General features: G+C 47.6%; 1 protein-coding gene across 7 annotated transcripts; it reads left to right on the plus strand.

The window, feature by feature from the left end:
• Positions 1–7624: 7624 nt before the first annotated feature.
• LOC129148479 (zinc finger protein 501-like) lies at positions 7625–25919 on the plus strand. 7 transcript variants are annotated; one of them, XM_054713462.1, is made up of 5 exons: positions 7625–7889; positions 10581–10704; positions 11044–11692; positions 20020–20143; positions 21424–25919. In XM_054713462.1, exons 3-5 carry the CDS (start codon positions 11342–11344, stop codon positions 22905–22907), a joined length of 1959 nt encoding a protein of 652 aa, XP_054569437.1. In that variant the 5' UTR covers positions 7625–7889; positions 10581–10704; positions 11044–11341; the 3' UTR covers positions 22908–25919. The 7 variants fall into 7 exon arrangements, with proteins under 7 accessions (XP_054569437.1, XP_054569438.1, XP_054569442.1 ...); XM_054713463.1 differs by having other exon boundaries at positions 11559–11692; XM_054713467.1 differs by lacking the exon at positions 11044–11692.
• Positions 25920–25974: the final 55 nt, after the last annotated feature.

Consider the following 25974-nt stretch of genomic DNA (forward strand, 5'->3'; position numbering starts at 1 on the left):
AATATTTGCTACTACTGAGGCAAGGCTGTTCCTCCCAGGAGATGAGTACTGACATGCAACAAACTGCGCTTTCTAATGTGTACTATTTGGTGAGCTTTGATGTACATATAAATCTGTGAAACCGGAGGGAGGAACCAAGATGGTGGCATAGTTAAACAACTAATCTGCTGCCTCACACAACAATTTCAAAAATACAACTAAAAGACAAAAACGTCTACCACCCAGAACCACGGGAAAGCTGGCTGAGTGGAAGATTTACAACTAAGAAGAGAAAGGAACACAATCGCTGAAAAGCTGAGGTACGGAAGCACCCGAATCGGGCCGGCGGTGGGCTTTTCTTCAACCCGCAGGGAGACAAGCTCCCAATCACTCTGAAATCCAGTTTCTGGGGACACTCGGGGGACCCAGGCACATACGGGGAGAAGCTGGAATCTGGGCCATCGGGTTGGAAAGTGAGAGTGACTTTTTTGCAGAGGTGCGCCCAGCAATCATTGTTTACTGCGCTGGAGCGCAGGGCGCAGGGACTTGGAAAAGTGGAAAGGCAGAGACAGCTGACGGCAACCATCGCCGTTGGCCACGCCCCAGCCTAGTGACGCCCTGAGACCCCGCCCAGCCCTGAGACCCCGCCCCGCACATTCTACAAACCTGCCCAGGCTCCACTCAGCGGCTTTTGCATATAAATGGCCTGTTCTGGGGCAGCTCAACCAAATTAACTGCAGCTCCAGTCAGACTGCTCCAAAACTGCCCAAGCAAAGGAGGAGAAAACTAGCCCTTGCTGTAGCTCCTGCTGGGGGACACACAGTACACAAGGGTACACCAAGAGTGTCCACCTCAAGTAACTGGGAGGCTGACCCGTTGAACCAACAGGACACCTTGTACACAAAACTACCCTACCAACTTAGGGAAGCAGAGAATATGAGAAGGCAAGGAAACAGATCACAAACCAAAAAAATGGAGGAGAACAAGCGACTGGACATAGAGTTCAAAACCACGGTTATAAGGTTTTTCAAGAATTTCATGGAAAAGGCCAATAAATTCAATGAGGACCAACTAGAAATTAAACATACACTGACTGAGATAAAAAAATATTATACAGAGACCCAAAAGCAGACTAGAGGATTGCAAGAATCAACTCAAAGATTTGGAATACAAAGAGGCCAAGGACACTTCTCCAGAAAAGCATGAAGAGAAGAGAATTCAGAAAGTTGAAGATAGTGTAAGAAGCCTCTGGGACAACTTCAAGCGAACCAACATCAGAATTATGGGGGTACCAGAAGAATAGAGAGAGCAAAACCTATTTGAAGAAATAATGAACGAAAACTTCCCCACCTGATGAAAGAAATAGACTTACAAGTCCAGGAAGCGCACAGAACCCCAAACAAAAGGAATCCAAAGAGGACCACACCAAGACACATCATAATTAAAATGCCAAGAGCAAAAGACAAAGAGAGACTCTTACAAGCAGCAAGAGAAAAACAGTTAGTTACCTACAAGGGAGCTCCCATACGATTATCAGCTAATTTCTCAACAGAAACCATGCAGGCCAGACGGGAGTGGCAAGAAATATTCAAAGTGATGAATAGCAGGAACCTACAACCAAGACTACTCTACCCAGCAAAGTTATCATTCAGAATTGAAGGGCAGATAAAGAGCTTCACAGATAAGAAAAAGCTAAAGGAGTTCATCACCACCAAACCAGCATTATATGAAATGCTGAAAGGTATTCTTTAAAAAGAGGAAAAAGAAGAAGAAAGATAAAAATTATGAACAACAAATACATATCTATCAACAAGTGAATCTAAAAGTCAAGTGAATTAAAAATCTGAGGAACAGAATAAACTGGTGAACTTAATAGAATCAGGCATAGAATGGGAGTGGATTGATAATTCTCAGGGGGAAAGGGGTATCTGTGTGGGGAGTATGGGAAGAGACTGGACAAAAATCATACACCTATGGATAAGGACAGCGGGGGGGGAGGTAAGGGCAGAGGGGGGGTAGGAACTGGGTGGTGGGGAGATATGTGGGGAAAAAGGAGAAACAATTGTAATCTGAACAATAAAGATTCATTAAAAATAAATAAATAAATAAATCTGTGAAACCATCACACATGAAACACTTATCTGTCTCCAATAGACACAGTGGAGCAGAAATAAATTTACAATTTTGAGCACCCAAAACATAGAGTTTATACTTTTTAAAAAGCATTTTAAACATTACTTTTATAGATTCTTTTTAGCTACAATGGAAGGAGAGGGAGAGAAAGAAACATCTATATTAGAGAAATGTATTAATCTGGTGCCTCCTACTCTCCCCTACGGGGGTGTGAGAAGGGCATGTGCCCTGACCTGTTCTAGTGACCTTTACATGTGGGAGATGATGATGCCCAACCGACTAAGTGACACTGTCCAGGGCAGAGTAAATTTTTGTATTATTATTTGTTAACTATTATGTTAATTTCCATACCATCAACTCTAAACCTTCTTTTTTTTTTTTTTTTTTTTTTTTTTTTTTTTTTTAAATATATTTTATTGATTTTTTACAGAGAGGAAGAGAGAGGGATAGAGAGTTAGAAACATCGATCAGCTGCCTCCTGCACACCCCGCACTGGGGATGTGCCCGCAACTGAGGTACATGCCCCTGACCGGAATCGAACCCGGGACCCTTGAGTCCGCAGGCCGACGCTCTATTCACTGAGCCAAACCGGCCTCGGCTCTAAACCTTCTTTTGGCACACCCTGTATTTACCTCCTGCCCTTTCATAATCTCTCTCTCTCTCTCTCTCTCTCTCTCTCTCTCTCTCTCTCTTTCCCTGCTCCCTTCCCCAGTCCTCCTTGCAGGCATTGATTTTCCGTCCATTACAACACATTAGTTCATATTTTTTAAAATTTTATAGGCACTAGAATGTGTGTGCTCTTTAACAAATATTGGTTTCCTCCATGCTGCACAGGTATTTTGAGATTCAACACAAACGCTTAGGTGAATAGTTAATTTTTATTGCTGAGTAGTATTGTAATCTGTGAATTACCACTTTAACTATTGATCTGTTTATGATTTTGGTCATTTGCAGGGTTCGGATATTTTAAATAAATCTGCTGGGAATATTTGCGTTCACTTCTCTATATAGATATATGTTTTACTGATCACAATGTTGTTGTGTAGGTGAATGTGTGACATTGTAAGACATGTGGAACTGTGATCTAAAATGGTCATTCTCTTTGCGCTCCCACCAACCCACAGTAATAAAAATCCCACTTTTTCTGCAACCTTGCCAGCACATCCAATGATTAATCTTTGTAAATACTAACACCATAAATGAGTATAATATTAACTCCCTTTCTTTCTTTTTTTTTTATTGATTTTTTTACAGAGAGGAAGAGAGAGGGATAGAGAGTCAGAAACATCGATGAGAGAGAGACATTGATTAGCTGCCTCCTGCACAACCCCCACCAGGGATGTGCCCGCAACCAATGTACATGCCCTTGACCGGAATCGAACCTGGGACCTTTCAGTCCGCAGGCCGACGCTCTATCCACTGAGCCAAACCGGCCTCGGCAACTCCCTTTCTTTTTAATTCTATTTACTTAAGATCTTTTTATGGTGAGAAATTTTTCATACATTTATTTACACTACCTTTATCACATTTGTTAAAATGTCTGCTCAGAATCTTTTTACCAATTTTTTAAATGAATATATTACCTTGAGAGCATTATGCTAGGAAAAAATAAGCCAGTCAGAGACAGATAAGTATCACATGATCTCACTCATGTGTGGAATGTAATGAACAACATAAACTGATGAATAAAAATAGATCAGGTGACATAGAAGCATCAAACAGATCTTCAAACCTCATAGTGAAGGTAGGAGAGGGTGGCTGGTGGGTTGGAGGGGTAGGAGGTCAACCAATGAACTTGTATGCATATAAGCACAACCATTGAACACAGACAATAGGGGAGTGAAGGCCTGGGCTGGCGGGTGGGGGTGGGCTGGAGAGGAAAAAAGGAAGATATGTGATGCTTTCAACAATAAAGAATTTTTGAAAATGAAATAAATTTATTAATTTAACCAATAGCAGAACGGTGTGCAATGTAAGACATGTTTGAAGTTCACTCATTTCTCAGTGACTGCAATGACTTCTTTGCTATATGGAACCAGAGTTTTAAATATTGAAACAGAAATTCTTTTCTCAAGTTTTAACCCATGTAGAATTTAAATGCACTTGTACCATACACTTAAAGATTTAATCTGCATTGTTAACATTCTCCACAAAATTTAATAAGTCTGAGCATTCAATAATGCATTCAGTGAGTCTACACTTGTCATCTTTGTTAATATCCCTGGTGTAAATAATCTCATCGTCATGAGGTCCAAACTGGCAAAATGATGGCACTGAACACGTACATGATAAGATATTTCAGTAACACATCATTACATTTTATTTCCAACATGCCGATACAGCAGCACCAAATATGCTCAAGAACTTTCATAATAAAACAGTAAAATTACTGGGATGCATCAAGTTTAAACCTTTCTTAAAGTTTGATTCAAGTAGAATTGATATAACATGAACATTTAAAAACACAGCATACCCTTTTGATGTTTTCATACATGCCTGAAACCAAGTTCCGCCGGCCCTGATCAGAGCCCCCAGAAAATGATGCCCAAAGGTGAAGCCAGTGGTGGTCAGTGGGGGCCTCCATGAGAACATCCAGCAAGGGGTGGCAGAGTCCAGTTAGAAGGCCTGCTGGGAGCATGCCTACCCCCCATTTGGGAGATGGAGGGAGGTCACTGTGGCTGCTTTGCACAACTGAAATTAGAACAGGGGGTCCTGGCTGGTATGTGGGCGCTGTGGCAGGACTTGACCTTCTCCTCAGGAGGCCTCACAGTTTCCCTCCTGCCCAGGCTGCCTTCAGAAGGGCTGATGGGCAGCCCTTTCGGAAAAATCATTGCCAGCAGGAAATTTACAGTCCTGAATGCACATGAAGAATCCACGGGCTTAAACACGTTTGCTTATTTAGGAGTAAAAGTGCATCTGGAAGGTGCTTTAGTTTACTCACCACAAGGATAGCTCTCCAGAGGAAAAGGACAAACACAGAAATGTACAAGGAGACAGTGATGACGGTCAGCTTCCACAGAATTTCACAAAACTGGCTGGAGGACACAGTAATGGGCAGGATATGCAATAGATGGAATACTATGTGAGATCCTGAGGAGCCTGAGGCACTTACAATACATCTGTCTCAGGAAATCATCTTTCCAATCCCAGCACCAGCCTCCATGTGATCCCCGGAGGATTCTCTGCTTTAAGACAGACTGCAAGTTGGCGACCTCCTGCCTCCTGTGTCACTGGCCGTATTTATAGACATTAAAACATGGGTCTCACTAGGGAAAGCACAGTTTCTAGTCCACCATTGGCTCTGCTCACTCCTGTGTCTAAAGTTATGTTGGAATCCCTCAGTAACAGCTTCTCCCGTGGGAAAGTTAATTTTTATCACTCAAAGACTAACCAAAGTTAAAAACATAAAGAGATGACTTTAATCAGAACCATCAGATTTAAGGGCTTAAATAAAAACAAGGTGGGGATCATGACTATGACACTAATAGTGTGTGTGTGTGTTTTGATGTTGTTTTTCTTTTCAGAAATCCGTGATATTTATTCTTTTAGCCTCTTACATGAAAGGAGACAGACTTCCACTGAGTTCAGACGATTCTGACAACTGATCTAGAGATATAGATTTAGATTTAACCGTATGTACTTGAAACATAAACAGCTTATTTTTAAAAATTCTGCCCCAGGGAATTGTTTATTAATTTGAGGGAGAGGGAGAGAGAGAAAGAGAGAGAGAGAGAGAGAGAGAGAGAGAGAGAGAGAGAGAGAGAAGAAAAAAGAAGCATCGATAAAAAAGAAAACATGGATCAATTGCCTCCTCCTTGTCTTTGTGAACAAGAATTTAATTTACAAACTAGTTAGTTAAGTTCCCTTAGCATGAATCAAACAAGCCATCAGTTTTTGGGGATGTGCTTTACGGGAGGATGCTCCAACCCACTGAGCCCCCTGAGCAGGGCAGCATCTTAATTCTTAATGTTTCCTTTAAGAGATTGAAGCATCCAGGTAGGCGTGTGCCCTGACCTGGACTGGAACCAGTGACCTTTCAGGGCAAGGGATGCTGCCCAACCAACTGAAGTGCAATGGCCAGGGAAGAGATTATTCTTGGTGTTATTATTTACTAACTATTGTATTAATTTTCATACCAACAACTCTAAACCTACTTTAGTACACCCTAAATTTACCTCCTGCCCTTTTGTAATCTCTCTTTCTGCCTTCCCCGGCTCTAAATACAGTCACTCATTTTCCTTTCTTGAAAAGATTAGTTTATATTTTTCATAATATTATAAACACTATAATTTGTGTAAACCTTAACAAATATTCAACTCTTTCATGCTACACAGTTATTTTGTGATTGAACACTAATTCTTATGTGAAAAGTTTATTATATTTTATTGCTGAGTAGTATTGTGTTCTGTCAATAACCACTTTGTCTATTGATCTGACTATGGTTTTTGTTATTTCCAGGTATGGGGTATTATAAATAAATTTTCAGGGAATATTGGGTTCAGTTACTTATGTAAATGTACGTTTTACTTATCTAAGTGTTGTAGTGTAGGTGAGGGTTTTACTTTTTAAGACATGCAGAACTTTGAACTAGAATGGTTATTCCCTTTGCCTTTCCAGACACCCACATGATGAAAATTCTAGTTTTTCTTTATACCTGTGAGCTCATGCAATATTTAATATTTTTAAATTGCAGGCCTAAAAATCAGTATAGTGTTAACTTGTTTTGTTTTAAATCCATTCCCCTAAGACATTTTTATGGTGAGCATTTCTTTATGCATTTATTTACACTGCCTTTGTCTCTTTGGTTGAAAACTCTGGTCCGAAAATTTTGCCAATTTTTAAAATGAATTAATGATTTAAACAATAGGCAGATAGTTCAGCAGCTAAGAAATCTACTTTCTTTCATCATCCCCAGCTTTAGTAAATGTACCCTCAAAATCTTCTGAACTCATGCTATGAAATCTTTTCTGCATGAAGTCAAGAATTCACATACTTTAGGGGAACCTGAGGCAGAGATGTTCTAGGCTGGTTATGTCTGGGCTTGATTATGTTTTCCGATGGTCTTAGACAACCCTACAGGTTGAGAACTGCTGCTGTAGAGCCTAAGACCATCGGAAAACACAGATATTTACATTAGGATTCATCACAGTAGCAAAATTACAGTTATGAAGTAGCAACGAAAATAATTTCACGGTTGGGGGCCACCACAACGTGAGGAACTGTATTAAAGGGTCGCGGCATTAGGAAGGTTGGGAACCACTGCCCTGGGAGATCTGTCCGTCTTTTGCAGTTAGCCAAACCTATGGACGCATCTTGTCCCTTCCCAGCCAACACTCTCTCTGCCACAACACTTTTATTCACCTAACTCAATGGCTGGGTTTCTAGCCCTGCTTGGCTGTTGATAAAACTACATTACCCAGAAAGCACTGCACTGGTGTGGGCGGAGCCAAAGGGCATTTTGTTGTCTTCGCATCCGGTTAGGGCGGGACTTCCGCCTTCCTCCTCGCGGTGGCCATTTTAAAGTTTTAGATCTGTTGTTCACAGAGTCACAGGCTTCAGGGCACTGGACGTGAGTAGGAGGAGGCCTGGGAGGCCGCTGCCTGCGGTGCAGGGTGTGTCTGAGGCCCCTGGAGCCCCAACAGACCGAGATCGGGGTCCCCGTGCCTCCCGGACGCCTCTCTGCTCTCAGCGTTCCCGCAGCCCGACCCCCCTGAACCCTCCAGCCTGGGGGCCGGCGCCGCTCAGGTCCTGCCGCCCAGGTCCCAGCGTCCGGAATGGTGAGTCCCTGGTGGTGACACGTGGGTGATGGGGAAGAGGGTGGGAGGCTGCAGTGCCACCTTGTGAGGACGTGATGGTGACACTGAGCTGGGAGGATTCGGGAACCCGGGCCTGTTTGGGTCTAAAGGCAACAAAGAGATGAGGTGTGGTTTTGCGTGAGAGTTTTACTTTCATTCTCAGAACGCTGGGACCATCGATGGTTGTGAAAAAAAGAGGGACATTTTCTGAGGCAGGATTCTAACTTTCCCTGACATTGCTCAGAGGAAGAACAGACTAGAAGACAGAGGACAGCATTGTGGACAGGAAGGGGAAGTCCTGTAAATGACAAGGGAACTGGCAGGAGTGAGCACTGGGGACTGAGCCCTGAGATCACACAGGCATCTGGAGGGCACCTGGCCTCCGGGCTGGGCAAGGGCACTGAGCAGCCTGAGCCCAGAGAGCCTGGTGGTTGCCAGGCTCCCAACAGACCATTATCTTTCCACAAATTCCTGCAAATGCAGAATCGATCAGGTGTACGGGTTTGTGGAGCTTATTTCAGGGCCTCACCCCCTTGTGGCCTCTGAGATAGTAGAGTCCTGGGTCCGTCAGCCGCTCTTGTATCCCGGGGACCTGGGGACTTTGAACAGACACTGAGCCCAGATTCCAAAGGCCAGGAGGAGGGCTACATGGAGTGGACCTTGTTTTTGGCGACCAGTGTAGTGAGTGTGTGGTCCTCCAGACACAGGTTCCAGAATGTGCAACGACTTGGAGTAAAGAGGGAGCTGAATCAGGAACGTGCAGGTATGTTTTTTTAAAAAGTACATCTATATTTTTATTGATTTTAGATGTCGAAAGGAGGAGGAGAGGGGAAGGTGAGAAAGACAGAGCAACAGGGATGAGCAAAAAATAGGGATTGGTTGCCACCTGCACAATCTCTACTGTGGATCCAGCCCACAACCCAGGCATGTGACCTCACACCAGTGCATGGGTCTGTGCTCAACCAAATGAGACACATCATCTAGGACAGTATATCACTTTAATACAGGGGATCATGGGCAGATTGTTAATGGTAGTAGTAGTTCAGAAGGGACAGTGTGAACCTGAGGAATGGCTTTCTTCCTGGGGCCACTGTTTGTGAGAAGTGGGAGTCACAACACAGCGTAGGGACAGAAGTTGTCCTGTAGAGTGTGGGGGAGAGATAATCGTTTAGCAGTGGCCAAAGCTTGTAAAAGGTGAGTGGACCTGAGATTAATTGGAGGCCAAAGAGTAATTCAAACAAGATGAGACTGAGGCTGGTACATATCAACTTTTCTAAACTCTCACCAGGATTTTCTTGTGACTCTTGGTGTGGCCTTGCTATGGGGAGTTGCGGTCAGTCTTGTGGATTATCTAAGAGGCTTGAGTGGTCATCTATGAGACTCACTGGGCATGGTGCAGAGGGCCATCAGGGCTGGGATTTGAGTGAAGGTTAAGTCAGAGATATTGACTGTGACTAGTGAAGAGACATCAAGTGCAGCATCACAGGAGGTGGGCTATGGATATCTGAGATCTGATTGTTGTTCTTAATAGTTGAGGTTGAAGGAAATAAACAGTCATGGAGAGAGGCCTACGTAGCAGGAATCAAGGCTGCCTCTATGAGTGTGGACTATCAGAGTCTGGGTAGTGCTTGATCCTGATTCAATATGGCAACCATCCTCTGACCACACATGCTGAGTAATAAGTAAAAGGCTTGAAGATGAGTATGGGGGCTGGGCCTGTGGCAGTGCAGGTGTGAGAGAATTGTGGTAGAAAGAGTGATGGGCACTCGGAGAGGGAAGGTGAATTCATGGCCACAGCACCATGACATTGACATAGAGTGAATGAAGGCAGAGTCTGTTTCTGGTGGTCCCTGGATGTAACAATAAGGTGAACTTTAGGGTAATGGCCTGTAAAGCTAGGAGTTTGGGTGCTACATTCTAGGTTAAGAGCTTAGGTGCTATCTAACTAACCACCTGTCTTTTGTTGTTGGTTGTGATACACTGGTTGAAAAGAACGACATAGCATTAATCAGTGTTATCCAGGCTTGTAAATCTCCACTGGCCCGGGTAAGGAAGAAGGGTAAGAGAGAAATAGATTATGGAGGTGGTGAACTATAATTTTGGAAAAGAAGGTGATTAGGAAATAATGTATCCACACTATGGTATATTTGCATTTTATTTGAAATTGTGCCTCTGGGAATGAAGATGTGTGAGAGAAGTGTTGTTCAAGGAACTATGTACAGCAGGTAGTACAAAGCAATGGCCTCAGCACATTGGGATTGGGGTGAAGACGGTGAAGTGTGATGCCATGTTTTTGGTGTCTTATTGCTACAATCTGAGGGACTATAATGCTATTTCCTGAGAAAACAGTAACAAATCACTCACACTCTCTTTATGGCCAACATATCTCTAACCTATATATTGACACCCACTGTATTGATAAGAGGCAGTGTGGCGTACATGGGATGTCCAGAGCTCAGGTATCTTCTATCTGCTCAACTGCCTTAATTGTTGTTGGAAGAAAAATGTGAGCAGGAAAATAAGAAGACAGTGGGTTTCATGGGATGAAGGGCTGGTATTTTCTCTGATGTGTAGAGTGGAAAGAGCAGATGTGTTTGGAGGGTGGGTAGTAGGATAGACTTATAATGTTAGGAGTGACTCTGATCATGAGCTGTACTGTCCCCATTATGACAGGATGTGAACTTTGAGGACGTGGCCATTGCCTTCTCTCAGGAGGAATGGTGACTCCTTGATGAGGCTCAGAGAATTCTGTACTGCGAGGTGATGCTGGAAGTGTTTGCACTTGCGTCATCTGTAGGTAAGACCTTCACATTCTCCCAGTGTCCTGCGGTGATGACCTCTCTTCCTTTATGGCTCAGCCGTAGCTTTCTCTCTCCCACAGGCAGAACATGGTGTCTGCTAATGTCCCCTACTGTCCTGTCAAAAGTGCTGTGGCTGCCAGGGATGAGCTGGATGGGGAGCCCTGAGCAAAGGACTCCACAAACAACCCTAACACCTATAACCTCAAAAAGTACAGGAAGTGGTAGGGAGTCAGGCGTCTTGCAGTGAGCTTAATGGGTCCCAGCTTTCACTTTCTTTCCATGGAAGGATGACAGTGTCCACATGCATGGCTTCAACTTCTGCCCTCTTTCTCTAGGTAAGGGTTCTTTGTGGCAGCCTGTGCCGTGTTATGGTCTTTACCTACATGAATCATATGCTGTTTTCCATGGCTTTGAGGATTTAGTTGAGGTTATCATCAAGAATGTTGTTGAGTTGAGTAAGCAGCTTGATTTGGAGGTGGAGGCTGAGGATGTCACAGAGCTGCTGGCGTCTCATGGAGAGGAGCTATTGCCGAGGACCACACTCAACTGAAACAGCAGTTCATTGAAGAGGAAGACACACCAACCCCAGAGCCCAGGAGATTGACAAGCAAGGAATTAGCAGGGGCCTTTGCCATGATAGAGGATGCCTTGGCAAGGTTTGAGGCTCAGGACCCCAACAGTGACAGGTACACTAAGGCTGCCAGAGGGATCATGGATAGCCTGCGGTGTTATAAGGAGATTTGGGAGGACAAGAAGAAGATATCCTTCCATACGAGCCTCGAACATTATTTTAAGAAGGTGGAGAGGCCTGCAACAGATCCCGTACCCTCTACCTCATATGCTTCTCCAGACTCACCTGACCCAGGATCTCCAGCACCTTCTGAAAGTTCTCCCTCTCAAACCTCCTCCCTGCAGCAGCCTAGTGTAAGCCTGTCTTTCCCCACTTTGCAACGTCCAGTGTGCAAACCAACAACAGTAGTAGAGGTAAGGATAATCTAATATTTACCCTTATATGTACGTATGTGCTTTATGCTTTTTATTATTTATTTACCACAAGTAAGGGTCAGGAATTGTTATTTTTCTTTTTTTTATTGTTTTATTTTATTTTATTTATTTTTTAAATTTCTTTATTGATTAAGGTGTCACATATTTGTCCTCATCCCCCCATTCCCATCCCACACCCCTCCCCACGGATGCCCCAACCCCCTGTTGAACTTAACCGTTGGATAGGCTCGTATGCATGCACACAAGTCCTTTGGTTGATCTCTTCCCCCTCCCCCCACCCTCCCCTATCCTCCCTCTGAGGCCCGATAGACCGATCGATGCCTCCTTGTTTCTGGTTCTGTTCTTGTTCATCAGTCTATGTTGTTCATCATTTCCCCTAGATGAGCGAGATCATGTGTCCCTAGAGATATACTTATAAGAACTGAATGTGAGACGAGCAATAATAGTTATGCTGACAGGCAAATGAATCAGTCTGTAGTGAGTTTCTTTCTGGACCAACAGTTCTTGAGAGACCCAATTTCAATGTCCACCAGTTCCTTATCTGTACATGTCAGCACTGACCCCTCAGCTCTCAATGGTGGACAAATGGTGGTAACTGAGGTCCGACTCCCTCTGGTTTGGTCTCGGCCGGACCCAAGGGCATGGCTTCACCCGGACTCAGGGGCACGTGGCCTCTCCCAGACCCAGGGGCGCGTGGCCTCTCTCAGACCCAGCGGCACGTGGCCTCACCCGGACCTACGTGCGCGAGGCCTCACCCGGACCTAGGTATGCGAAGCCTCACCTGGATCCAGGGACACATGGCCTCACCTGGACCAGGGGGCGCGTGGCCTCACCCGGAGCTAGGTGCGCGAGGCCTCACCCGGACCCGGGACCCAGCCTCACCCGGATCCAGGGACACATGGCCTCACCCGGACCCAGGGGCGCGTGGGCTCTCCCAGATCCAGGGGCACGTGGCTTACCCGGACCCGGGACCCAGCCTCACCCGGACCCGGGGGCGCGTGGCCTCTCCCAGACCCAGGGGCGCGTGGCCTCACCCGGACCTAGGTGTGCGAGGCCTCACCCGGATCCAGGGACACATGGCCTCACCCGGAGGGAATTGTTATTTTTCATTTAATTTTTTTTACTGTTTCACTTCATTTCTGCTGTGTATGTGTGCCATGTGAGTGACGTAGGTGCTTATGTAGGGGGGTTTTGACTTACAGTGAAAATTGCATTATGTCGCGCCATAGGAACAGATCTCCGACGTAACCCGAAGTCCTACTATATATATATATATATCAATTACAAGAATGTATAAAATTAATGGAACAAAAAATAGATCTCTCTCACTCTCTCTCCCTCTGTACACACACACACACACACACACACACACACAGTGGACAGATTATTATGATCTCTCAATGCATAATAATCTGGCCACTCAGTGTGTGTATACAAGACCCCTGTTGCATGAATTCGTTCATGAGTGGGATCTGGCCAGCCTGACCATGGGGAGGGGATACTGGCAGTTGGCCAGCCTGCCTGCTGGTTGATCTCCTGGTCGAGGAGACAATTTGCATATTAACCTTTTATTATATAGGATATATTCTCAGTTGCCAGATTATTATGCATTCACAGATCATAATTACAAGGCAACTCAGTGTATATATACTACTGGCCCATTGCATGAATTTCGTGCATGGGGCAGGAAGGAATGTCCCTCAGCCTGGCCTGCTCCCTATCCAATCTGGGATCCCCTCTGCGATCAGGCCTAAACCACCAGTAGGATATCTCTCTTGCAATCCAGGACCCCTGGCTACTAACCACTCACCTACCTGCCTGCCTGCCTGATCGCCCCTAACCACTCTACTTGCTGACCTGCTCGCTCCCAACTATCCCACCCCGCTGGCCTTCTCGCCCTCAACTGTCCCTCCCTGCCGGCCCCACCACCAACCTGCTCACCTGCCCGCCCCACCACCAACCTGCTCACCACCAGCTTCCACCCCTTCTTGCCTACTTGCCCCCAACTGCCCCCCCCCTTGCCCACCAGTTCGCTCACCCCCAGCTTCCCCCCCTGCTGGCCTGCTTGCCCCAAACTGCGCCACCCCTCCCCCCCGCCTGCTTGCCCCCAGCTGTCCCCCTGCCGACCTGTATGCCCTTAACTGTCCCCCTGCAAGCCTGCTTGCCCCCAATTGCCCCTTGCCGCCGGCCAACTGGCCCCTCTTGCTGCCCTGATCACCTGCAAATGCCCTCCCTTCCTGGACTGATCACCCCGAACCGCCTCTACCTTAACCCCGCCACCACGGCTGTGTCTGGCAGGATGTCCAGAATGTCTCCTGGTCTAATTAGCATACTACCTTTTTATTAGTATAGATAGGGGCTTGGTGCATGGGTGAGGGCCGGCGGGGCAAAGGGCTGAGGGTCGTTTAGGGATGCTTTACAGGACAGCCAAGCCTCAGGCTTTTTTTTTTTTTTTAATTTCTTTATTGATTAAGGTGTCACATATTTGTCCTCATCCCCCCATTCCCATCCCCCACTCCTCCCCACGGATGCCCCCACACCCCTGTTGTCCTTAACCATTGGTTAGGCTCGTATGCATGCACACAAGTCCCTTGGTTGATCTCTCCCCCCGATCCCCACCCTCTCCTACCCTCCCTCTGAGGCCGACATGAGCGAGATCATGTGTCACTAGAAACATACTTATAAGAACCGAATGTGAGACGAGCAATAATAGTTATGCTGACAGGCAAATGAATCAGTCTGTAGTAAGTTTCTTTCTGGACCAACAGTTCTTGAGAGACCCAATTTCAATGTCCACCAGTTCCTTATGTGTACATGTCGGCACTGACTTTTCAGCTCTGGATTGTGGACAAATGGTGGTAATGCAGGTCCGACTCCCTCTGGTTTGGTCTCGCCCAAATGCAGGGGCGCGGCTTCACCCGGACCTGGGACCCAGCATCACCCAGGCCCCGGGGCGCATGGCCTCACCCGGACCCAGGTGTGTGCGGCCTCACCCGGTCCCGGGATCCAGCCTCATCTGGGCCCAGGGGCGCGTGGCCTCACCCAGACCCAGGGGTGTGTGGCCTCACCCGGACCCAGGGGCGCGTGGCCTCTCCCAGACCCAAGGGCATGGCCTCACCCGGACCCGGGACCCAGCCTCACCCGGATCCAGGGGCACATGACCTCACCCGGACACGGGACCCAGCTTCACCCAGATCCAGGGGCGCACGGCCTCACCCGGACCCGGGACCCAGCCTCACCCGGATCCAGGGGCACACGGCCTCACCCGGACCCGGGATCCAGCTTCACCCGGACTCAGGGGCGCATGTCCTCACCCGGACCCAGGTGTGTGCGGCCTCACGCAGTCGCGGGATCCAGCCTCAGCCGGACCCAGGAGTGCGTGGCCTCTCCCGGACCCAGGGGTGCGGCCTCGCCCTGACCCGGGACCCAGCCTCACCCGGACCCGGGACCAGCCTCATCCGGATCCAGGGGCGCACGGCCTCACCCGGACCTGGGATCCAAGCCTCAGGCTTTATCCTGAAGGATATCCGGAAGGTCTCCCAGTTGAATTACCGTATTACTTTTTTATTAGTATATATGTATTATATTCCTATTTCTCTCTCTCTCTGAAATCAGTATATATGTTTTAAGAAACTAGTCAGTGAACACACATCTGACACCAGCACAGCCTAGGGACCTGTGAGGACAAGCAGCCTAGGTTCTCTTTTTTTTTTTCTTTTTTTTTTTTAATTTCTTTCTTGATTAAGGTGTCACATATTTGTCCTCATCCCCCCATTCCCATCCCACACCCCTCCCCACGGATGCCCCAACCCCCGGTTGAACTTAAACATTGGATAGGCTCATATGCATGCACACAAGTCCTTTGGTTGATCTCTCCCCCCTCCCCCCAACCTCCCCTATCCTCCCTCTGAGGCCCACTAGTCTGATCGATGCCTCCTTGTTTCTGGTTCTGTTCTTGTTCATCAGTCTATGTTGTTCATCATTTCCCCTAGATGAGCGAGATCATGTGTCCCTAGATACATACTTATAAGAACTGAATGTGAGCTGAGCAATAATAGTTATGCTGACAGGCAAATGAATCAGTCTGTAGTGAATTTCTTTCTGGACCAACAGTTCTTTAGAGACCCAATTTCAATGTCCACCAGTTCCTTATCTGTACATGTCAGCACTGACCCCTGAGCACTGGATGGTGGACAAATGGTGGTAATGTAGGTCCGACTCCCTCTGGTTTGGCCTCGGCCGGACCCAGGGGCACGGTTTCACCCGGACTCAGGGGAACGTGGCCTCACACAAACCCAGGGGCGCGTGGCCTCACCTGGACCTAGGTGCGCGAGGCCTCACCTGGATCCAGGGACACATGGACTCACCCGGACCCAGGGGCGCGTGACCTCTCCCAGACCCAGGGGCGCGTGGCCGGACCCTGGACCCAGCCTCACCCGGATCCAGGGACACATGGCCTCACCTCGACCCGGGGGCGCGTGGCCTCTCCCAGACCCAGGGGCGCGTGGCCTCACCTGAATCTAGGTGAAAGAGGCCTCACCCAGATCCAGGGACACATGGCCTCACCCGGACCTAGGTGCGCGAGGCCTCACCCGGATCCAGGGACACATGGCCTCACCCGGACCCGGGGGCGAGTGGCCTCTCCCAGACCCAGGGGCGCGTGGCCTCACCCGGACCTAGGTGTGCGAGGCCTCACCCGGATCCGGGGACACATGGCCTCACCCGGGCCCAGGGGCACGTGGCCTCTCCCAGACCCAGGGGCACGTGGCCTCACCCAGACCGAGGTGCGCGAGGCCTCACCCGGACCCGGGGACACACGGCCTCACCAGGACCCGGGGGCTCGTGGCCTTTCCCAGACCCAGGGACGCGTGGCCTCACCTGGACCCGGGACCCAGTCTCACCCGGATCCAGGGAAACATGGCCTCACCTGGACCCGGGGGCGCGTGGCCTCTCCCAGACCCAGGGACACATGGCCTCACCCTGACCCGGGATCTAGCTTCACCTAGAACCAGGGGCACGTGGCCTCACCCGGACCCAGGGGCGCATGACCTCTCCCAGACCCCTGGTCACGTGGTCTCACCTGGATCCAGGGGCGCACGGCCTCACCCGGACGCGGGACCTAGCCTTACCCGCATCCAGGTGCCCACAGCTTCACCCGGACCCAGGATTCAGCTTCACCCGGACCCAGGGGCACATGGCCTCACCCGAACCCGAAATCCGGCTTCACCTGGACCCAGGGGCGCGTGGCCTCACCCAGACCCAGGGGCGTGAGGCCTCACCTAGACCCAAGTGCGTGTGACCACACCTGAGCCCCGAGGCTTGCATCCTCGCCTGGACTCGGGTCTCTGCGGGGTTTTGTCTTCTTGATCCTAATTCCTGTTGGTCAATTCCCTCTCAGCAATTCCTTAGGTCATTTTCTCAGAGCTCCAGGGCGGCTGCCGCAGAATTAGTTGGGCGACGGGCTCGGCGAAGCTCCAGTGTGCCCGGTGCGTGGCGGCGGGCTGGTCCGGTGTCGCTGCGTCGGCCCTTGGGTCTGCAGGGGTGGCCGGTCGCCGAGCGTGCGCACCTGGCCACTTTCGGAGCGTTGAGATTCTTGAAGGACTCGGAGGTCAGCAAGCGCGGAGTCTCCCACCCCATGTCTCCCAGGGGCTCGTCTGTCCGTGCTCGGCAGCGAGTGGAGCCGTCCCCTCAGCCGGAGACCGCCGGGGGAACTGCGCCGAGCACGTTCCTGGCCACCATTGTGTCGCCTGAGCCACAGTTCTTAAAGTGTGGACTTTGGGTCACCGGCATCAGCATCATCCCGCGTACCCCTCTCTTTTATTCTAGTTGTAGAGCATCTGCTCAGCCAGCCCTCCGGTGGTTCCGGATGGTGTCTGCTCTGCTCTGCCGTCGTAGTCTCAATATTGTTGTGGTAGGCAACGATCAGGCTGCCGCCCTATGTCTCCATCTTGGTCCTCCTTTGTACACTTAAGTCTTGATTGTTGTTGGTGTGACTGGGAGGAATTGTCCTCCAGGCCAATTGTCCGTGAGGACCCTCTTGTCTATATAGGAAGAGTTGCTGTGCAGGAGACATGTTTATGGGCCGAGTCTTGATGCAGTAATGCTTTGGCGCTCACTGAGTCTGCCTCTGGAATGTATCCCTTATGCGAGTGGTTGAAATCTGGTGTCATCTCACACCAACCACTAGATGCCCTCGTTTCTGGGTCTCTGATGGAGTGTAGGTCAGCTACTGCCTGAGGCACTCAGCAGGGAAAAGCTTCTGTGCTCAGCTTGGATGTGGCGGGGTCACAGGGTGGAGCCTACAACCTTGGCTTCCTGTCAGCCCCGCCCTATGAGGTTCCTGTGTCTGTGTCCCTCTGTACTCCTTGCAAAGACCTCTGAGAGAAACGCGCCCTGAAGTTTCGCCCGCTGCCAAACAGTCCAGTCTCTCCCCTAATGAATCTGGATTCCCAGATTCTCGCCTGGAACTGGGTTTCAGTGTAGTTGGAACTGGGTCTCAGCGCAGTCTGGCGCCTTTGTCTCCTACCCAGCAGGGCCATTCAGTGGCGCAGGCAACAGTACATCCTCTGTGCGCCTTCCCGTGCACGCCTCTGGAGCTCTGCCTTCCGCTGCTCCTCTGTGCCTCCGCCCCACAGCCCAAATTCATTCTCCCAGCATGCGCCTGGCTTCCCAGGGTTTCGCCCGGAACTGGGGTTCAGTGCAGTCGGAACTGGGGTTCAGCACGATCCGGAGCCCTTGTCTCCTTCCCGCTAGGGCAGTTCAGTGGCGCAGGCAACAGTCCGTCCTTTGCGCCCCTTCCCGTGCGCGCCTCTGGAGCTCTGCCTTCCGCCGCTCCTCTGTGCCTGTGCCCCACATCCCAGATTCATTCCCCCAGCCTGCGCCTGTCTTCCCAGGGTTTCGTCCGGACCTGGGGTTCAGTGCAGTCGGAGCCAGCGCTCAGCGCAATCCGGAGCCTTTATCTCCTTCCTGCCAGTGAACGCCGGCCAGGCCGTCAGCCGCCCCTTCCTCTCCGGCTCCATGCTCCCCGCAGGCGCGCGTGCTCGTGTCTCCGCCCGTTTCTCCAACCTCAGGCTTTTACGGCTCCCCCGACTATCCCCGTGGCCTTCTCCTTCCCCCCAGCTGTGGGCATTTCAGTCCGCCAGCTTTCCTGTGGTTCTGGACGATGTCCGTTCTGACCTCTAGTTGTATTTTTGAAATTGTTGTGCCCGGCTGCAGGTTAGGTGTTTAACCTATGCCGCCATCTTGGTTCCTCCCCCAAGGTTCTCTTCAGGGCAGAGCATGCAGTGACCCAGAGAACAGTATGGGAGGTGCCTTCTATGTCAGTGTGGCAGGTGGGGAACCCGGGCTGAGCTGCACAGTTACACAAAGGGGATGATGACATCAGTGTGGTCCCTGGGACTAAAAGCAAAGTGGCCAGACACTAACAATGATGTGCAAATGAATAAAAAGGGAGTCCATCTCTGATGGTGTCTTTATGATATGATATGGGGAATTTTAGGATAATTTCTAACAAGATGGGTTGCTGTGATGCTACATGACAAGGGTAGAGCTTAGAGGACATATATGTGCCCATCTGCCATTTCTTGTTGAGGGCTGACCCAGTGAACACTAGGAATGAGATAGCATACTTCGGTGTCACCTGCACTTGAAAATCCCCACTGGCGTGGGGAAAGGAGAAGAGAGAAGGGTGAGAGAGAACTGTATTCCAGAGGTGGTGACCTAGAATTTTGGGAAAGAAACTGATTAGAAAACACCCTGTCCTCGTCCTGGCTTACTTGTGTTACAGTAAAGTTGTGTCTTTGGGAATGAAGCTGTGTGAGACAAGTGTGGATCAAAGAACTATGGGCAGCAGGTAATGTAGAGTGATTGCCTCAGCAAAATGGGATTGGAGTCAGAAGTGCAATGGGCTTCACTATGTTGTTTGTTGTCTTGGAGGGATAACTTGGAGGACAACATGGGTATTGCCTGACAAGACCAGAGTCAAATCCATCACATTCCCATTATGTGCAACATCTCCTCCTACCCTATGTTCCTGACACCAACTATTATTGAAAGGGGGCAGTGTGACTCCTATTTGAGGATGAGAGCACAGGTAACTTGTATCTGTTCATCTGCCTTTATTGTTGTGGGAAGACACAGCATCAGTAAGAATATAAGGAGGGATCGACTTTAATGGGACCAAGGGCTGCTTTCTTCTCTGATGTGGGGAGTAGGGGAGCATATGCATGTGCAGGGTGGGTAGTATGGCAAAGTTAGAATCTCTAGAGAGAATCTTATCATGGGATGTTCTGTGCCTAATATGACAGGATATGAACTTTGAGGACGTGGCCATTGCCTTCTCTCAGGAGGAGTGGGAGATCCTTGATGAGGCTCAGAGACGTCTGTACTGTTATGTGATGCTGGAAGTGTTTGCACCTGTATCATTCATAGGTAAGACCTTCACATCTCTCCTAGTGTCTTGAGGTGATGCCCACTCCTTATTTATTCTCCAGACTTAGCACTCTCTCTCTCTCAAAACCAGACAATGGGCCCAACTACTTTCCCCCACTGTCTTGTCAAATGGGCTGTGGCTGCCAGTGCTGAGCTGTGTAGAGAGCCCTGAGCAATAGACTCCATAAACCTCCCTGACACCAGTTGCCTCAGGAACTGCAGGAAGTGTCTGGGTGTCAGCAGTCTCACAGACAGCTTAATGGGTCCCTCCTGCTCTCCCACTCCAGGGAGGATGACTCTATCCATATCCATGGCTTCCAATTCTGCACCTTTCCTGTCGATAAAGACCCTGTGTCAGTTATCTTCTTTATATACATGAACCAGGGGCTGTTCTTGTAAGACCCTCCAATTATTGTTTGTAATATTACCGTCCCTGGATACTATTGCAAGCTGAATGTTATTGGCAAGTGATGGCTGCTCACCTCTGTTGAATTTTCATTGATACTCAGAATATTTAGTTTGTACATACTTCTAGAAAAGGAGGTGCAGGGAGAACCCTGGGTTTCTCCAGGGTGAACGTACAGGATGTTCATAGAGAATGCTTAGCCCGGCTGAGTAGCAACTGGGGGGAAGTATGACATAAGGATGGTGTTCAGATTATACCGGGATCCTGCTCCTGTACTACAGTGTTTGGTGCAGGTTCCAATGGCCACACCTCATTTATTCCTTTCTTTTCCACACTTGACACTTTGCTGACTTGTCATTCCATTGGAGACTTCCTAGCATTGTCTACCTTCGCCTTTGTGTCCTTTTTACATCACCTATTCCTCTGCACATCTCTTTCTGCAGTATACTACAACATGGACCTATGTAAGTGTCATAAGGAGCACATTCATGCTTAAATAACCCTCAAACACCTGCTACTTGTTTATTGAATTTTACTTGAAATGAGATGTAACCAACCTTCTGCAAAGCTTGCCCATGTCACCAGCAGAGAAGATCTACTGAATGCTGTTAGCAGCAGAATGAGCTGCACAGTCCGCTTCTCTTCAATGTGGTGCTTGCCATGTTTTTGCTCTATTTCTGTTGAAGTCTCTCTTGTTTTTTGATCTTCAGTGGTCAAGAACTTCACAGTTGTATCTTATTAGTTCATCTTTCAGGTCTTTTATTTTCAGCCAGTTGCATGAGACCAATGTATTATGTGCAACTGAGTTTTATAATGGGACTTCCCTCTGTCACCACAGTCAACATTCATTTCCTCATCATTCCTCTGTTTTCAGGTCCTTGGCATACAATGGATGATGGAGCGGCCTATTCTGAGCACAGTGTATCTGTAGGAGACTCTCAGGTCAGGGCTTCCAAGACAGCTGCAGCCACCCAGCGGACCCATCTGTGTAAGCCGTGCTTCTCGGTGTTAAAAGATATTTTGCACCTGACTGAGATACAAGTGGCATACTTTGAGAAGAATGTATTCTTAAGTGATGCATGTGTGAGAGACTTGTATTTCAGTACAAACCCTCACCAGCAGCAGAAGGATGCCTGTGGAGAGAAGCCCTGGAAAGAAGATATGGAGAGTGCTTCGCCTGTGACAACTTGCTGGTTCTACTTCTTTGGAGTGCCTGAATCTAGTACTGAGGTTGGGGTACACTCCCCAGATACCTCAGGGCTTCTCCAGCACCAGGCCACTCTTAACACTGTGGAGCCACACAGTAACACTGAGATTTCACAGGAATGTCTCCGTGGAAAAAGACATCACCAGTGGGTTGAATGTGAAACAGCTGCCAGCCAGAAACAGAAAGTTGCTTATCAGAAAGGTCTCTGCTCTGGAGAAATGATTAATGAGTCTAATAAATGTGGGAAAGTGTTCAGACAAATCTTTAACCACCTACAACAGGGTAGAGTTCACACTGTAGAAAAGCCCTGTGAGTGTACTGATTGTGGGAAGGTCTTCAGTGAAAGCCCTGCTCTCATTAAACACAACAGAGTTCACATTAGAGAAAAGCGGTATAAGTGCAGTGACTGTGGGAGGTCCTTCATTCAAAGGTCTACCCTCACGAGACACCACAGAGTTCACACTGGAGAAAAGCCATATGAGTGTAGTGACTGTGGGAAGCACTTCAGTCGAAGGTCTAACCTCACTGTACACCTCAGAGTTCTTACTGGAGAAAAGCCGTATGAGTGTAGTGAATGTGGGAAGCATTTCAGTGAAAGGGCTTCCCTCACTATACACCACAGAGTTCACACTGGAGAAAAGCCATATGAGTGTAATGAATGTGGTAAGCGTTTCAGTCAAAGGTCTCACCTCGCTGTACACAACAGAGTTCACACTGGAGAAAATCCATATGTGTGTAGTGAATGTGGGAAGTCCTTCAGTCAAAGGTCTGCCCTCACTAGACACCGCAGAGTTCACACTGGAGAAAAACCTTTTGTGTGTAGTGAATGTGGGAAGTATTTCAGTGAAAGGGCTGCCCTCACTATACACCAGAGAGTTCACACTGGAGAAAAGCCATATGAGTGTAGTGACTGTGGGAAGTCCTTCAGTCAAAGGTCTCACCTCACTATACACCACAGAATTCACACTGGAGAAAAGCCATATGAGTGTAGTGAATGTGGGAAGTATTTCAGTGAAAGGGCTGCCCTCACTAAACACCACAGAGTTCACACTGGAGAAAAGCCATATGTGTGTATTGAATGTGGGAAGTATTTCAGTGAAAGGGCTGCCCTCACTAGACACCACAGAGTTCATACTGGAGATAAGCCATAAAGGTGCAGGGAATGGTTTATTTTTCTCACTTAAAAGAAAACTTAAGGAGCCCGAAACTGGTTTGACTCAGTGGATAGAGCGTCAGCCTGTGGACTGAAGGGTCCCAGTTTCGATTCCGGTGAAGGGCATGTACCTTGGTTGCAGGCACATCCCCAGTAGGGTGTGTGCAAGAGGCAGCTGACCGATGTTTCTCTCTCATCGATGTTTCTCTCTATCCCTCTCTCTTCCTCCCTGTAAAAAATCAATAAAATATATTTTTTTTAAAAAACAAAACTTGAGGGTCTATGAGACCCTTTACATCAATGTAAACCCCTTTTATGGGAACATACACTCTGCTAGATTCCTCATAAATCTGAGGTACACGTGAGACTTGAAGGAGCTGCACTGTACTTGCTAACATGCCCAGACCTACCACCCAAATGATGTCACTGTCTCTTTGTCTCTGAAGAGATTTCACCTCTAACACCTGATTCCCCTGAGGAGTGTGCATCGGTCACCACCCCTGCGTGCTGAGGGGAATGTATTCTGTGTTCTCTCTTCTGCTGGAATTAATTATGGTTCCTCCAAGCTCTTGGCAGTATCTTCATTCATTTCTCTGTGATGAGAAAATGAACCTGACCCAGGATTCATCCAGAGCACCCCTTCTCAGCTAAGAAGTTCCACCTGTCTCAGGGACATAGTGTTACATTATGCTGTGATAAATTTGGGGGGATTCTTATTCACTAACCTGCAAACCGCTTGTTCTCCTGTGCTCTAGTTTACAATCTTTTTAAAGGTATTTTTACATTTGTACCTTTGATTTTGGTTTAATCACTGCCACAGATGATGTGCAAACACAAATGTGATCTTTCAGAATGAAGAGATGAGTAGATACTGTGTTTATCCAAAAGTGTATGTGGTTTGAAAGGGACAGTATAATGTCCGGAAATCACTTTCTGTCCAGTATTGGCTTATTACTTATTGCAACCCGTGGCCTTAAAAGAAAGACCACGTGATTTTGTGCATTTAATTTTCAGCCTAGTGCCTCGATTACTGGTGAGGGCAAAGGTCAGTCTGAAGATGAGACCTTTGCTCTGCTTATGTTACCAATACTTCAGAAGACCTGATGGGCAGCCCCTTCAGAAAAATCATTTGCAGCGGGAAATTTACAGTCCTGAATGCACATGAAGAATCCACGGGCTTAAACACGTTTGCTTATTTAGGAGTAAAAGTGCATCTGGAAGGTGCTTTAGTTTACTCACCACAAGGATAGCTCTCCAGAGGAAAATGACAATCACAGAAATGTACAAGGAGACAGTGATGATGGTCAGCTTCCACAGAATTTCACAAAACTGGTTGGAGGACACAGTAATGGGGCAGGATATGCAATAGATGGAATACTGTGTGAGATCCTGAGGAGCCTTAGACACTTACAATATATCTGTCTCAGGAAATCATCTTTCTAATCCCAACACCAGCCTCCATGTGATCCCTGGAGGATTCTCTGCTTTAAGAAAGACTGCAAGTTGGCGACCTCCTGCCTCCTGTGTCACTGGCCATATTTATAGACATTGAAACATGGGTCTCACTGGGGAAAGCACAGTTTCTAGTCCACCATTGGCTCTGCTCACTCCTGTGTCTAAAGTTATGTTGGAATCCCTCAGTAACAGCTTCTCCCGTGGGAAAGTTAATCTTTATCACTCAAAGACTAACCGAAGTTTAAAACACAAAGAGATGACTTTAATCAAAAACCATAGATTTAAGGGCTTAAATAAAAACAAGGTGGGGATCATGACTATGACACTAATAGTGTGTGTGTGTGTTTTGATGTTGTTTTTCTTTTTAGAAATCCGTGATATTTATTCTTTACATGAAAGGGGACAGACTTCCACTGAGTTCAGATGATTCTGACACCTGTTCTAGAGATATAGGTTTAGATTTAACCATATATACTTGAAACATAAACAGCTTATTTTTAAAAATTCTATCCCAGGGAATTGTGTATTAATTTGAGGGGGAGAGAGACAGAGAAAGAGAGAGAGAGAGAAAGGGAGAGAGAGAGAAAGAAAAGAAAAAAGAAGCATCGATAAAAAAGAAAACATGGCCGAAACCGGTTTGGCTCAGTGGATAGAGCGTCGGCCTGCAGACTCAAGGGTCCCAGGTTCGATTCAGGTCAAGGGCATGTACCTTGGTTGCGGGCACATCCTCAGTAGGGGGTGTGCAAGAGGCAGCTGATCGATGTTTCTCTCTCATCGATGTTTCTAACTGTCTATCCCTCTCTCTTCCTCTCTGTAAAAAATCAATAAATTATATTTTTTAAAAAAAAGAAAACATGGATCAATTGCCTCCTCCTTGTCTTTGTGAACAAGAATTTAATTTACAAACGAGTTAGTTAAGTTCCTTTAGCATGAATCAAACCAGCCATCAATTTTGAGGGTGTACTTTACAGGAGGATGCTCCAACATACTGAGCCCCCTGAGCAGTGCAGCATCTTAATTCTTAATGTTTCCTTGAAGAGATTAAAGCATCCAGGTAGGCGTGTGCCCTGACCTTGACTGGAACCAGTAAGCTTTCAGGGCAAGGGATGCTGCCCAACCAACTGCAGTGCAATGGCCAGGGTAGAGATTATTCTTGGTGTTATTATTTACTAACTATTGTATTAATTTTCATACCAACAACTCTAAACCTACTTTAGTACACCCTAAATTTACCTCCTGCCCTTTTGTAATCTCTCTTTCTGCCTTCCCCGGCTCTAAATACAGTCACTCATTTTCCTTTCTTAAAAAGATTAGTTTATATTTTTCATAATATTATAAACACTATAATTTGTGTAAATCTTAACAAATATTCAACTCTTTCATGCTACACAGTTATTTTGTGATTGAACTCTAATTCTTATGTGAAAAGTTTATTATTTTTTATTGCTGAGTAGTATTGTGTTCTGTCAATAACCACTTTGTCTATTGATCTGACTATGGTTTTTGTTATTTCCAGGTATGGGGTATTAGAAATAAATTTTCAGGGAATATTGGGTTCAGTTCTTTATGTAAATGTATGTTTTACTTATCTAAGTGTTGTAGTGTAGGTG

Source organism: Eptesicus fuscus, unplaced genomic scaffold (assembly GCF_027574615.1).
Source record: "Eptesicus fuscus isolate TK198812 unplaced genomic scaffold, DD_ASM_mEF_20220401 scaffold_52, whole genome shotgun sequence".
Taxonomy (NCBI): domain Eukaryota; kingdom Metazoa; phylum Chordata; class Mammalia; order Chiroptera; family Vespertilionidae; genus Eptesicus; species Eptesicus fuscus.